The sequence below is a fragment of the Sebastes fasciatus genome, chromosome 22 (assembly GCF_043250625.1).
Source record: "Sebastes fasciatus isolate fSebFas1 chromosome 22, fSebFas1.pri, whole genome shotgun sequence".
In the NCBI taxonomy this organism is placed as follows: Eukaryota; Metazoa; Chordata; class Actinopteri; order Perciformes; family Sebastidae; genus Sebastes; species Sebastes fasciatus.
This window is the reverse complement of record NC_133816.1, coordinates 17,829,221-17,844,735: the sequence shown is the minus strand read 5'-3', so window position 1 is coordinate 17,844,735 and position 15,515 is coordinate 17,829,221. Positions and strand designations below refer to the sequence as shown.

Below are 15,515 nucleotides of genomic sequence, written 5' to 3'. Positions count from 1 at the left end.
TGAGGAGGTGCAGAAGTCTAGTTTTCTCTCATTACAATCTGCTGAAAGGTTATTATGGAATTTTTGCCCAATGATGCCAAAACTCTTCTGCCTACTGCCGCTTTAAGACCAATAGCAGCTTGTTCTCAGCCTCTGAACCACAGAAGCTTGCTCGTTAACTCCGCCGACCCTCAAGACAAAGCAAATGAATGAAATGGACAGACTTCCCCTTGTTGTGTTTCCATCTATCCTTTCTTTATCCAAGAATAATATTTTGTATTTAAATAGCAAATGATACAGTGATGGGACAAAACAACAAACAAATAACAGGAAAGAAAACATGTACAAACATCCTTAAAAACATCTTGCACTCGCACAACACAATTTAAAAACACGGAGATCCTGTGTCAGGTCAGTGGTGCGTGTAAGCACATGGTTAACACCCCACAATGGCAAAGACAATGACACATAACGCCCTCACTGGCTTTAAATCTAGAGCTTGGTCTCGATTGCGAAGTTGCACCTGTTGTCTTGTTTTTACATTCTTTGTTGAATTCAGAAACCCAAGACTTGAGATGAAGAAAAATGTTAAATAATGGAATTTTAAAAAAGATGATTATTAAAAAAAAAGTATAGTAAAACTATATAAATAAATGAGGTGATGGTATTTCTGTTTGCTTTAGAAGTTATTATACACTGTATGCTGTGATTCTGATCTGGGAAACATTAAAGACATTCATAGCCAGTCTGACGATTTTGTCTCTTTATTGAATCAGTTGACAGAAGTGAGTAGGTATACATAACAATATATATGATTAATTATATTTTTGATTTCTTTCTAAATGTAAATATGTTAAATCAGATACTTTACGGAAACAAAAACAAAGATATTCCAAATTCTGAGTTAAAAAAAAGGTCACATATCAACTTGATTAAAACAACCTTTCTGTAATACATGCAGTACATGTAGACTGAATGATCATTCGTTCAACTCACATGAACTGTTCTGTTATGACAATACCACATAAAGACTGAGCGGTGTTTTAAAAAAAGATAAATAAAGTAAATATTTTGCATCAGATACTTTACAAGAAAGTAAAAAAAAAATCACATATCATACTTAACTTGATTAAAACAAACTTTCTGTTATACATACAGTACATGTTGACGAAACCACAAGTAGACTGAATGATCTTTTGTTTGATTAACAGAAAAAAAAAACATTTAAAATTTGCAGTTAAAGATCACATGAACTTAAAAATGTAAATATGTGGCATCAGATACTTCATTGAAATTAAAACAAAGGAATTACAAATTTTGAGTTTAGAAAATATCATTATACTCAATTAGTTGAGAAAAAAACATCATGTCACAACTACATGTTGACATTTAGACTGAATGATCTTTTGAAAATGTAAGTATTTGGCATCTGATATTTAGATATATTCACAGAAACAAAAACAAATAGATTCTAGCTTTCAACTAAACAATCAAATAAAAAATATAGTTCTGTCCTGTTCTGACAATACCACATAGAGACTGAGCGGTGTCTAAAAAAACAGGAATAAAGTTAATATTTTGTATCAGATACTTTACAAAAACAAAGAGATTCTAATCACACATCATACTTGATTAAAACAAACTTTCTGTAATGTACACATGCTGACAATACCACATACAGTATAGACGGAATGATTCAAAAATGTAAATATGTGGCATTTGATACGTCGCAGAAACAAAACAAAACCAATTTGGAGTAAAACAGATCACATGAACTTGAAAATGTAAATATTTGGAAGTGGAATAACAATAAAGACATTACAAACGTTGAGTTAAGAAAATAACATTATACTCAATTAGTTAAGAAATTATGTACAGTATAACCTACATGTTGACATTTAGTCTGAATTAAAATGTAAGTATTTGGCATCAGACATTTTTATATATTCACAGAAACAAAAACAAATAGATTCTAAATTTCGAGTAACATTGACACAAGAAAAACATCCTGTTCTGTTATGACAATACCACATAAAGACTGAGCAGTGTCTTAAAAAAGGGGGAAAAAGTTAATATTTTGCCTCAGATACTTTACAAGAAAGTAACTTTCTGTTATGTATACATGTTGACCATACCACATACAGTATACACTGATGATTAAAAAAAATAAACAAACATTACAAACTTTGAATATAGAAAATAACATACTCAATTAAATAAAAAAGAAAACTTGCACCTATATGTTGACATTTAGATTGAATGATCTCTTAATAGATTGAAAATGTAAATGTTTTGCATCAGAAACAAAAAGAAATAGATTCTTACTTTCGAGTAAACAATCGCATATCATAATTACTGGTTCTCTGACATGTACATTGATTCAAAGTGATTCAGAGAGTGATTTTCTCTTGTGTCTCCATGTTGCGAGCTGTACTCACAATATCTTCAACCGTGTCATCTTATATACAGAATGTTACTATTTGTGATTCTCCTCTATATCATATAAAACAAGTGAGATCAAAATATCCATGTGAGGATAATGAATGTCTGTGAGGATAGCGTACGCTTCTGTAACCACAAAGCATGTGGTCTCTCACTTGATGCTGAATGACACTTTGAGGCTTTTCTCTGCTTGCTTACGTGTGATCAGTTTCCAAATAAAAGGAATATCAGCAGGCTTTGCTTCATATGCTTCGGCAAAGTGCTTGTTGAATTTTGCCATTACATATTTCCAGTAGTCTGATGCCTGAAGGCTTGCAACTGGAGCGATTCTCCAGTCTGGGAAAATGTCTGCGTAACGCTTGTAGGGGTGCAATTCACCCTTTGTGGCACTGCAGCGGAAGCGTTTGCGACTGGTCACAGAGGAAGAACATATGTCAGTGACAAGTTCTTCTGTCTCACTCCAACTGAATCTACCCAGACCTTGTGGCCGATGTAGTGAAGCCCAGTGCTCAGTGTGGGCTCTGTCTCCTGCCTCACAAGGCACTCTGCAGAATGGACACTGTCTACCACATCCAATCAGTTTGGTGAAAAGCTCGTTCTGAGGCTTCCCATGAAGATTTTTTAATATCATTTCTATGCTTGTTTCTTTAAACTTCTCTCTCAGAGTTTCTGCCATGTCCTTCAGACACTCAGTGAGAAAGTGAGCAAACTGTTCCTGGTCAGCATTGTTCAGGATCATGAAAGCACCAAGAGCATGTTGGGAAATGACCAGTTTATCACCAAGTTCCTGACAGACATCTTTAACGAATATCTCCAAGTTGTCACTCTTTTCTGTTTTAGCTTTGTTGATAGCAGCATTTATGCTGTTGATACTTGACTGAACGTGGCGATCCTCAAACTCAAACCTCGTAGACACATTCGAGAAGCGTTCCACTATTTGGTCCATTATCCATTCCTTTACATACTCCTCATATGAGCAGATATAGCTTTCATAACAGTGGAAGTTATTCAAAGAGAGCAAATCCAGTAAAATTGAATATTGGAAGAACATCCGTGTGCTGAACTGCTCACTTGTCAGCATTTCACCAATGATGTCAGGACCCAAGGAACGGTTGACAAAGTCTTCGACTGCAGGCCTCAAGCACTGGTTTGTGAATTCTTCTGCCTTCTTCTGGCACTGGTCTCGTTCCTGGAACACGTCTTTAAAATCAGCACGGAACTTTTCCTTGTTTTGATTCAGACATCTGTAGGGATCATTCGCATGTAAGAAATCTTGATGCATTTTCTGAAACTGTCTGGCTGCATCTCCACAGATGTGTTGTTTCAGAGAAACTTCAAACTCAGTGTCCGTCTTAACATCCTGGTTGTTTTCCAGCCTCTCATCAATCATGTTTAAAATCTCCTGGATGTAAGTGTCGTGGTAATTGCTTTTTCTTCCCATTTTTTCACTCACACGCTGTTTGCAACTCGCTATGATGCTGTCTGCAAATTGTTGTACAGCCTTTGTGTGACCTAGCCAGCTTAACCACTTGTTTCCACACCACTCGTCCACTTTGTCTATAGCTTGCCTTATAAATCCTTCAGGTGTGTATTTGAAAGGCTCCAGTCCACAATCTTGCAGCTTTTTCTGACTTAGCAATTCACATGCATAGCTTCCCTTTTGAAATACATTTGTTCTCAGGTGTAGAGACACATTGCTGCAAATGTCCTTGACCTCCATTTCTGAAAAGGACAGCTCCTTCTCTGTTTCATTCCACATCTTGTCAAATTCATCGTCCAGCTCTTTTTCTTTCATTTGGACTTTTTTCTCCCGACATTGATCAATCAATGCACATACTCTCCCCTCTATTTCTTTTGTGTGGTTCTCCTTGATTCTATCCAGTTCTGCCATTCCCTGTCTGATGTCGGCTGCTGCTGTGAGCTGATTAACTACAGAGTTCTGCATTTCTCGTCGAAGGCTCTTTGCACTGTTTGCAAAGCTCCCTCTGTGTCCTTCAACTAGATAGACATGACCCTCTGTTTGCTTGAAGTACTGTTCCAGATTCTCAAGAAGTCTTGTCTCCCATTTAGACAGCACTGTGCACGCGTCACTTTTCAAATGTGTGAGAAATTCTGACATGTCAGATATCTTAGATTTCAGAGCAACTGTACCAAAATTGGAAATTCTTGTTTCAGCATTTGTAACCCATGTGTACATTTCTTTTTTGAATTCCCATTCCCATTTGTTGAATTCTCTACACAGCCTCATGTATGCATCAGCCTCCAGGCTGTTTCTGAAGCTGAAGATGAAGTTTTCATGCTTGACTGCGTTCCACAGGCTTTCCATCCACTTTGTGAACTCCAAGATATTATTAGCAGATGACTCACAACTTCCCAAAATTTGGATTATGTTCTTCTTGAGCTCATATACAGCTTCGCTGTACCCTGCATTGACTGCTGCCATTGGTGGGTTTCCATTCCAGAGTCCAGGAATGTACCAGTTCCCAGTGTCTGGACTGTATTCCATCACATCAGTGAAGCTCTTGTTCTCCTCCTTCTTTTCCATTTTGGCTGCTGCCTGGGTCATCTCGTTTAACTGTTGCAAGAGCAGTTTCCTGTCTCGTAAGTTCTTCTCATTTGCTGAAACACCTGACACATTCTGGTGAACAAACTGACATTTGGGCTTCTTGCCCACCTCTGTCATCCTGAGGAAAGCATGTACAACTATTTGTAGGATGTCTTTCATTTCTGTTGCATTCTCCATTGCAATATTGATGATGGTGATATCACTCAGCCCCACAACTAGTGTTGCAAGCTCATTGTCGTGCTCATAGCTATTGTCCAGATGTGCAAGCTGTGGTGACTTTAAGCCCTCGGTGTCAATGATCACCATGAAGTCACAGTTGAGATCTTTTTTTAAATCTTCATCGACTCTGATGAGCAACATAAAGGCACCTCGAGTGCATCGACCACTGCTGACAGCAAACTGCACTCCAAACATGGTGTTGAGGAGAGTGGACTTTCCTGTGCTCTGCACTCCAAGTACTGTGGCTACCAGTATCTTGCTCTTAGGAAACACCAAGTTGTTGAGCTGAGAGAGAACGTCACTCACCCATCTGAGAGGTATGTTGGATGCATCTCCATCTACAAGCTCAAGGGGAAATCCTTCACGTAACAATTCTGCACATAGTTTGGGCAGATGCTGTAATTGTTGACGTGATCGGTCTGTTTCTGGGAGGGAAAGCGAAGCTTCATAGATCTGACCCATTTCACGGAAGAAGTGCTCAGTCCCCAGTGAGCTGTTGGAAAGTTGTCTGTCAATGTCTTTGATTTCCTCTTTGTTCTCAGAGTTTTTGCATTTTTCTTTGTACTGCTCCCTGAGGCCAGAGAGTTTGTCCCGAGATACGTTATCGAGGTTCATTCGCATCCATTTCAGGAAATAGCACCTCTCTATCCCTGGGCTTGATATTGCATTGATGAAACATGACATTGCATCTGACATGTCATAGGAGTTCTGTTTTTCCCGCAGTTTTGTTTTCTTTACCTGAAGATCACTTTTGTACTTTTCTATGTCCTCAGATCCAACGTTTCGAAGCCGAACTTCTTCTTTCTCTAAGCGAGCCAGTTCCTTCCATATTTGGCCTTGCAAGGGTAGCTGAGCTTCTTTGTATTTAAGGATGTCTTGAATTTCAGCAGTGATGGCATCTGCATTTTTCTTGGCAGTCTGGCACTCTGTAGAGTCTTCATCCACCCAGATGCCCAGTTCATGGGCAATGTCAGCCATCTGCTCAACTCCCATCTTCATCTTTGAGTTCTCAAGTACATTGCTGACTTTTTTCCGCAAATCCTTCACAAAGTCTGCATCATTCACGTGCTTACCCTTCAAAAGGACGTTGCTCTTAGTCAAGCCCAACTTGGTCGCTACCTTTTTTAGATCCTCTGTACTGAAGCGATTGCTTTGATGGTTACCCACCAAGAAGATCTGTGCCTTGTGGTGTTGGTTGGTAAGCAGCTTGCTATCAAAATCCAAAGTGTCAAAGAACACAAAAACTGCTGCAGATGTCTGACACAAAAAAGAAAATTGTGTTTCAAATGAAGCAACGTCCCCACGAAGGTTAGCTACAGCTACTGGCTCACTGAAGACATCCATGTTTTTGTTCCCACAAGGAAGGTACCAAGTTATTTCAGCCAATCCATCAGATATTCTCCTTGGACTGTCACCACACTCCATATCAAGATGAACAAAGGTGTCGTGGTACTGCTGAGAATTGCTCAGAAGCTTATTGAGGATCTCTGACTTGGACAGGGAGCACTGACCCAGTCTCACAAAAGATATCATTGGAAGTTTAGAGAGAACAATTCTGTCCTCAATAAAGCCCTTGGATTCTGAAAGTGACTGAGGTCTGTACTCTTTAACAATGTCTCTCATGGCCCAAAGCATGAGTGTGCACTGCTTTGAGTCACAATTGGGAAGCAACAGAGGCACAGAAAACTGACACATAGACATTTTGAGGGCCATTTCCTGCTGTACAAAACCATCAGAACACAGAAAGAGAGCAGTGATTATGTCAAGGGGGTTTAGCTTGTCACCTGAATGCATACTGTCAAATAGATTATCAAAATCTAACTCTGACTTTTCTGATGCAGCATCACAGTTTGACTCACATGCAGGTGTACACTTCACATTCCTAGCTGTCACATTAACCATCATCAGTTTCTTCAGAAAATACCATGGAAGATCTGAGTTACACTTCGCAGGTTCATCAGTAATGGACCTCTCGTGAAGCTGAAGTATTGTTCTCAGAGATAGCTTCTCTGGGTAGAACTGCTCCAACCCCAGATCCTCCAATAACATATCCAGTTGTGTCTCTATGGATATGAAGACGTTTGTTATTTCAAACCAATCATAGGTGTTTCCATAAAACATGCATCCAAAGTTAGGAATGCACCGATACCAGTATCATGTATCGGGTCCGATACTGTGCTCATGTATGAGACGGACAGGTGGTACGCCCGACCCCACTGGGCCGGGATCCCACCTGAGCCGGCGCGCACCGGCACTCGCTTTCATTGTGCCACAAGGTTTTGCTTGCACTCTCTGACTCGCTTGTGCATTAGACTCCTTGGTCCATGTTTCAACACGGTTCAGGTGGGTTGCCGACATCGCCGCATACCCCTGGCGCCTTTTACGTGGGCCGAACTCCGCCCTGGTGGCACGACGCGGTTGGGGCACTGAGGACAGTCCACCCCAGTTGACAGTTGCACCAGGAGCAGGGGGCGCCGTCCCTCCCCAGCGGGGAAAGAGGGCGCAGCGAGCCCTTTGTCCACAATGCGGCGAGGTCTGGGCAGGGAGCACTGTATAGGTGTGGCTGTGAGCCACCTTCGCCCCGAGCCTTTCTAAGCCGACCTAGAGCCGGCCGCAGCAGACCGCCTCGTATGTGGGACTCCCCAGCCTGCCGCGTGTCGCTCACACCCTCCAGCTGGCTGTTAACGAGGGTCTCTTGGCACAGAAAAGTACTCGTATCGGCAAGTACCCAAATCTAAGTACTTGTACTTGTAATCGGTCTGAAAAAAAAAGTGGTATTGGTGCATCCCTATCCAAAGTAAATGTTTTAATTTATAACAATATTCAAATGATAATGTATACATAGTAGGGCTGTCAAATGTGTAAAATAATTAGTTGTGATTAATCGCAAATTAATCACACATTTTTTTACTTGTTCAAAATGTACCATAAAAGGAGATTTGTCAAGTATTTAATACTCTTATCAACCTGGGAGTGGACAAATATGCTGCTTTATGCAAATGTATGTATATATTTATTATTGGAAATCAATTAACAACACAAAACAATGACAAACATGGTCCAGAAACCGGTACTGCATTTAGCATAAAAAAATACCCAGAACAGGGCCACAGCAAAAAGAACTTGGTGAACCTATTGCTTCATTTTTTTAAATTTTTTTTTTACTTACTTGTGTGGACAGACTTGCTATTGCCACGATGGTCTGTCATCTTCACAGTGGGGCTTGGCTCTGTGGAAATAACAGCAATAATAATGGTGGTAATATTAATGATTGTATTCACAGCTACTTACAGACTAAATCATTTAGTGCCTTTTCTGCTGAACAATAGATTGTATGAAGCTGACTTTTACCACTTGTATGTTGACAGTCATCTTTGCCGTCGGACCATGGAGTCGATGGAGTGTTCTCTGCTGCTGCACGGTAAAGATCTTCAGATGAATCTTCATCACCCATTCCCTTGACGAAAGAGAAAATATACATTTTCAGGTGTGAAGAATCAACTCATAATCCCATAAACATTAGTTATTAAGATACTAGTATTTCCATTATTGTTGGAGACATACAAACTGGCTGTTTACCTCCATTGTGGACACCGTCTCAGTCACCCGCACTTGGTCGAGATTATTCAAACAGCTTCTCACTGAAAGTAATAAGAGACAAGTCTATAAGACTTTCTTCCCCAAGTGCTATAATAATATCTTGTTAAGTTTAAAATACCTTGAAAAACATGAACCTCAACCAGAACCGTAGCTTATGTGGGCATATTTAAGGCTGTGGATCATTTCTACACTTCTAAACCTCAAAAAAAATGTTAGTGTACTGTTTAGCTGTAAAATGAGAGCTTGCTACGGCCCGTGGGCGGTGCTCGGTTCTGGCTCGATTGTTTTTAACATGGCAAACTTTCTCATTTTACAGCTAAACAGTACACTAAAATATGTTTCTGAAAACATTTGAGGTGAGAAAAAGGCATTACAGTAACAGCAGTACAGCTCTGACTGTTTTTTTTTTCTTCGGCGCTGGTAAATTTTGCCATTAGGAGCACAGGAGGACACAGAGGAACATGATTTTTTCACAGATTATCTGTCTCTACTACTGTCAGGATATAGTGACAGTTTTATAAAAATAACTTATCATATTTGCTAAAAATTTACCAACTGCAGCTTTAAAGGTGCTATTGATAACATTCAGCCACTAGATGTTGCATTCTCCCTCCCCCGTTTCATTGCATTTACTTCACAACAAGTCGTTGCTAGGCCATTAATCTAGACCAATTAATTCCACACTAACTGACGACCCAGAGATATCACGTGATACCAACGTTGTTTTGCTATTGGCTCACAAGCCTTGTTAGAAGTGGGAACCAGACATCAGATATCTTCCACAGAGATAAACAAAACATTAATTTTGGAACCGCCAAATTTTTTTTAAACGATTAATTCATAATTGTAATAGTTATGTTTTTTTCGGCACCTTTCTAAAGGCTCTGCAGATGTTTTTTTTGTTTTTTTATATTTGTCGACATAAAAAAGTTATCAATAAGACCTTTAATGGTTTCTTGGGGAGAGTCTTCATTACATTTACACCACCAGCCATACATTTGCTTGGTGGTTGACATAGTGAATATGTAAAATGTCCTAATTCCAACAAATACATGAGAGGTAAAACAAAGTGCATTTTCGTCTAAAATGCAGCTGCCTCCCTCTGCTGAACTAGTATTTCTTTTTTTTGTAACAGTAGTTACATAAACGTGTTCAGATTTGTCATTACAAAAAAATAAATAATAATAATATAAAAAATAAAATAAACTATATAACAAATAAATGTAAGGCAAGGAAAAGATGAATAATAAAAACTAAAAAATACTAAATTTGAAATATCTAATCTAATAGTTTTAATTTTTCAATAGTAGTCAAATATGTTTTAAAATCGGTATCTTTAAAAGTATAAGAAGGTTTTCTTTAAAGCCATATCATTTTATGGATATAATATTTTGCTGAGATATTGATATATATATCAAATTAATTATGTAAATTTAATCTGACTGCTGAACTAGTAAAACACCACAGATCACACTTCCTGTCTCACCTCCTGTCTCACTTATCATCGGTTAACAGCAGCCGAATATGTGCACTTAAAGCATTTAAATCACCACAATAATGCTAATAACACTTTGTTTAGTAGCTTAGACAATATATATATCATAAATAAGGCCTACTCGTTGCAACTGGCTGGGCCTGGTAGTATGACTCTAATGTGGGCTAGTTAAAAGCAGTAACAGCTCGACATCTGTTCATCTGTGAAAGAAGCTCGATCACAGTCAAAAGAAATCAGATTGATCCGTGAAATAAATAAATAACTTCCTGCTGAGGTTGCCAAGTTTGAGAGAGTTCACAGAAGAAGCAGTTACTAATGTTGTTCGTCTAGTTTTTCAGGTCCTCCCATCAGGCACATGACGGAACAATCAAGGACAAAAACAGCAGCATATAGCAACCCACCTCAGTAGAAGAGACGTGTCCATGGTAAACTTCAGTCCTTTAATGCAGGAGTTTCTTTTCAGTACTTCTCCTGTGCGCACCACACGTCCCTGTGTGTGCAAAAGGAGACCCTGTAATGCAGACCTCCCCTTTATATTCTGCTGGGTGAGGACACTTTCACTTTCGAGCATGCGGTTTCTCGGGAAACCAAGTTTCTGTTTTCAGTAAACTGCTCCATAATACTGGATCAAAGCCACCTCAGATGGTAGATTGCAGTTAATGTGGGTAGCTAGGTGTATATTATGAAAGAAGTTGTATATATCACTGAGTTATGGTTCGCTGTCTGGTATGTAAATAAATAATGTCTTTAGGTGACATAAGGGTGTTACCCACTTATGTTTTCTCCTTTTGTTGAAGTTGATTTGCAAGATATTGTCCTGATTTGTTATTATATTCAAAGTGGTCATGTCTTATTTGCTTGATTAAAAGCTGTGTGTCATTCTGTTGAGATTTGATTTTTAGTTCTACAGTAAATTGGTTTCGTGTGCGGTCTCTTTTCTCTTCTTGTAGGATGAATATGAGATTATTTTCCCCTCGGATTACTGTTTTTGCATTTTCCCAGAGTAATATTGTTGAGTTTGGGTCTTTGACTTGAAATATTGAAGCGCCATCTGGAGGCTTGTTTGTGGAATTGCTTATTGTGGAGATGTGAGGACGTAGTAACATGATCACTTATTACAATTGAGTGAATTGAGGAACCTGTTATGTCTAGTATGATGGATTTACTAGTGAGAAAGATGCGAAAATGAGAAAAATAATTTTGGAGTCTGTGACATTATATAAGGATGTGAAGAATTTATGAGGCAGATCAATACTGTTAATTGATAATAATGACTCTGCTGTCTTATTTATTTTATTTATTTATTTATTTCTGCCAATCTACTGCTCCACACTAGCTAATTACTTAAGGGCATCAGGAATAATGGAGAGAATTTAATCATTATTATTATTGTTATTATTATCAATAATTATTAATTTTTATTTTATTGTTTGGTTTTTATTATTATTTATTTATTTTATTTATTTTATTTTATTTATTTTATTTATTTTATTTATTTTATTTATTTTATTTATTTTATTTATTTTATTTATTTTATTTATTTTATTTATTTTATTTATTTTTCCTGCCAATCTACTGCTCCCCACTCCAGTCCAGTAGGTGGTGGTAATGCACATGTGAGCTAGTTTGACAACCTCCAATAAACACAGAGGAAGAAGAAGAGGCAGAAGCAGCTAGTGTGGTTAAAGCAGAATGCTGCTGTTACAGAAATGCATGCACCTCGGACATTAGTGATGAGATAAGCCGCCTCTTCTTCCTTGACATCATCTTCTGAAGGTAAGTGTGCTCATCATGTGGATGCTCTACTCACCGTCAATTACACAGTTAGCTCACTAGCTGAGCTCACCCACTGCATTGTACCACTAATGACACATCTGTGAGGTCGCCAAGATACACTTGGAAATAGGATATTAGGCAAAAGAAAACAACGTTTAGATGTTCTCCTCCAGTGGGTCTCTAAGCAACCTGCAGCTCTGGAGCCACATGAGGCTCTTCAGCTCCTCTCCAGTGGCTCTCTGTGGAGGTATAGAAATGGAAATGAATAACAGTTTAGTGTTTATGTTTTCATTTTTATTTATCATTGTTGAAGGTCTATGGTATGATGGAGTATTAGAGCCACAATGAGGGGGAAAAATCTGAGATTTAGAGAATAAAGTCAAAATATGAGAATAGAGTCATAATAATATGAGAATATAGTCATATTACGAGAATAAAGTCATAGGTTTACGAGAAAAAAAGTTATAGTATTATGAGAATAAAGTCATAATATTATGAGAATAAAGTTATAATATTACGAGATTAAAGTCATAATATTACGAGAATAAAGTCACAGGTTTACGAGATAAAAAGTTATAGTATTATGAGAATAAAGTCATAATATTACGAGAATTAAACTCCTAATATGAGAATTAAAGTCATAATATTACGAGAATTAGAGTCATAATATTACAAGAATAAAGTCATAATATTATGAGAATAAAGTATTTTTTTGTTTTTATTTTGTTCTTTTTTTATTTTTATTTATTATTGAATTGACGCTTTGGCAATATTGTCATGCCAATAAAGCAAATTGAATTGCTATAAATCCATTCCATTAACAGTGTTGTAGTATGGTATTTCTAAGGTACAGTTTTTTTATTTGTGGTGTCCCTTTTTAGGATAGGGCTTTAACTAACGCTTATTTTCATTAATTAATCTGCTGATTATTTTCTCCATTAATCGTTTGGTATATAAAATGTTGGAAAATTCATCACAATTTCCTAAAGCCCAAGCTGATGTCAACAATTGTCCAACCATCAGTGAAAACCCAAATAAATTCAGTTTACAATGACATAAAAAAGAGACAAATTTTCACTTTGGACAAGTTGGAATTAGGAAATGTTTTGCATTTTAAATTAATCTGTAAGTAAAATAGTAGTACATTTTTCTGTTGATCGATTATTTGACTTACAGTTGCAGTTTTACTGTAGTAATCTCAGAAGACTTACTGAAGGATTAAAGATGTAGAGCGGAAACTATTGGACGATTGATAGAAAATGAATCATCTACCCTGCATGATAATCTATTAATTTGCAAAAATGCAAAATATGATGTAGTTTGCTTTTCTTTGTGCCATGGGATATTAACTTGAGTATATTTGGGATTTGGACTGTTTGTCACATGTTGAAGATATTTCCCAGGGCTTTGGAAGATAGTGATGGGAATTATTTACTAGTATTTACATTTTATAGACCAATGATTATTTGAAAACGGGATCACCAGATTAAGAGTTGATGAAAAGAATTGTTAGACGCAGCCCGAATAGGATATCTTTGTTTGTAGTAAGGTTTCATGATCACGTTTCATCAACTTCTGTCCACTAACTTTATTTTCTCAGCTTCCTCGTTTAACCCCAGCTGCTGCCGAAGCACATACATCCACTGAGAAACATGACAGAGCCACGCAACCCAGGAATGTCCTCTATCCCTCAGACAGCCCCACCGCACACTGACGTCACCTCTCCGGCTGTAGAGATGGACCCAGTGGAGTACACCTTGAGGAAGCGCCTCCCTCGGAAACTCCCAAAGAGACGGAACGACGTCTACGTCAACATGAAGACTGACTTCCGGGCTCAGCTGGCGCGCTGTCAGAAGCTGCTGGAGGGTGGGGGTCACAGGGAGATCTGTGTCCACGGCCTGGGCCTGGCCATCAACAGGGCCATCAACATCGCCCTCCAGCTGCAGGCCAGCAGCCAGGGGGCGCTGCAGCTGGCAGCCAACACCTCCACGGTGGAGCTCGTGGACGACCTGGAGCCTGAAGATCCCGATGAGGCCGGGGAGCCCATGACGCGTACACGCAACAACTCAGCCATTCATATTAAGGTTTTCTACCCTGACCCTCAGTGATCTGAGTAGAGCTGTGTCAGGCAGAGGTTCTCCATGAGTCCTATTTCCCTCATAAACCAGTGGACAGATATAACATTGTTGTCTGATGGGACTGTGTGTGTGGAGATCTTTGACAGCAGCAGAAGACTGCAGATGGGAGCAGACAATATACAGTATGTTGGCTGTATGTTTATCAGTTAACTGTGTTGGAATACTCCAATCTAAATATATTACGCTCTTCTGTCATGTGTTTTGTCAATTGCAAATAGTTGCCGTTCACTTTGCATGTCTTGAAGCAACAGTGGTGTTCACCAGGGGAAACCTCCGTTTAATTTAATACTTGTAAACATGGCTGTGCCAAATGTAGATGAACAAGTGTCTTTAATTTTAAGGTCCAACTAAGGACCTGTGCAAGTGTTTACAAGTGTTTCATTTCTGTATGATGTTAAAGCTACAAATCTGGAAAACCTGAGGAATCCTAAGTTTAAATTTCAAGCCGGTGTTGTTGTAGTAAATGTCCACTAGATGTCAGTATAGATCTATTTAAATGTGGTTTCAGAGCATTGAACTGCTGGTGTTCATGTTCAAAATGAATATGTAATGAACAGTTTTCAGGAAGATGATGTATTTGATTTCTTGACAAGAAATAAATAATATAACAAATAAAAAAGACTGGAATGTATCTTTAACTTTCACCTCTACATCAAGGGCAGGTAAATTTGATCAGGATTGAATGGATGCTCTCATTTAAAGCTGGAGCAGGCAAGTTGGAGCAAATATGATTTAAAAAAAGTTATTTTTATAAAACAGTCACTATATCCCGACAGTAGTGCATGAGACAGTTAATCTGAAAAACGTGCCTCTGTGTACTCCGGTGCTCCTAACGGCATCTGCAAGATTTCACAGACCGGATGGAAACAACCAATCAGAGACGAGCTGGAGCCTTGCCGTCTCTGAGCAGCTGTCAATCACTCGCGAACTTAGATCAAACGGTCAAACTAGTCAGCGCTGATCAAATATGAATCAATATTCTGTTACTGTAATGCCTATTTCTCGCCTCAAATGTTTTCAGAAACATCTTTCAGTGTATTGTTTAGCTGTAAAATGAGAAAGTGTGTGACCCGGCAGCCATGTTGAGATCAGTTGAGGAAATACCAAGCACCGCCCAGCAGCCGGAGCAAATAGTGTTTCTGAAAACATTTGAGGCGAGAAATAGGCATTACAGTAACAGAATATTAATTCATATTTGATCAGCGCGGCCTAGTTTTACCGTTTGATCGGAGTTTGCGAGTGATTGACAGCTGCCTCCGTTGAATGAACAGCCAATAGGAATGCTCTCTCAATGAAATGA

The 15,515-nt window shown here is 38.5% G+C and overlaps 2 protein-coding genes across 7 annotated transcripts in view; one reads left to right on the top strand and one right to left on the bottom strand.

The window, feature by feature from the left end:
* The window catches only part of LOC141760589 (up-regulator of cell proliferation-like), a 71,479-nt gene extending 60,535 nt beyond the window's left edge, over positions 1 to 10,944 (bottom strand). Inside the window, exons 1-5 of one of the 6 annotated variants that reach the window (XR_012592403.1) lie at positions 10,703 to 10,933; positions 8,786 to 8,847; positions 8,558 to 8,663; positions 8,376 to 8,435; positions 1,375 to 7,269 (exon numbers count right to left, since the gene is read on the bottom strand). Coding sequence is in view for 4 of the 6 variants with exons in the window: in XM_074623502.1 (XP_074479603.1) it covers positions 2,573 to 7,269; positions 8,376 to 8,435; positions 8,558 to 8,663; positions 8,786 to 8,791 (4,869 nt within the window). In the remaining 2 variants the exon portion in view is untranslated. Of the gene's footprint in view, positions 1 to 727; positions 7,270 to 8,375; positions 8,438 to 8,557; positions 8,664 to 8,785; positions 8,848 to 10,702 lie in introns of those variants that run through there. The other 5 variants (XM_074623502.1, XM_074623504.1, XM_074623503.1 and 2 more) reach the window with 5 other exon arrangements.
* Positions 10,945 to 11,947: 1,003 nt separating this feature from the next.
* LOC141760249 (ribonuclease P protein subunit p20-like) lies at positions 11,948 to 14,713 on the top strand. The gene is made up of 2 exons (XM_074622901.1): positions 11,948 to 12,077; positions 13,678 to 14,713. Exon 2 carries the CDS (start codon positions 13,730 to 13,732, stop codon positions 14,183 to 14,185), a length of 456 nt encoding a protein of 151 aa, XP_074479002.1. The 5' UTR covers positions 11,948 to 12,077; positions 13,678 to 13,729; the 3' UTR covers positions 14,186 to 14,713.
* Positions 14,714 to 15,515: the final 802 nt, after the last annotated feature.

Excerpts from the sequence above, each read along its gene's own strand:
- LOC141760249 (XM_074622901.1), top strand. The coding sequence starts at position 13,730 with ATGACAGAGCCACGCAACCCAGGAATGTCCTCTATCCCTCAGACAGCC.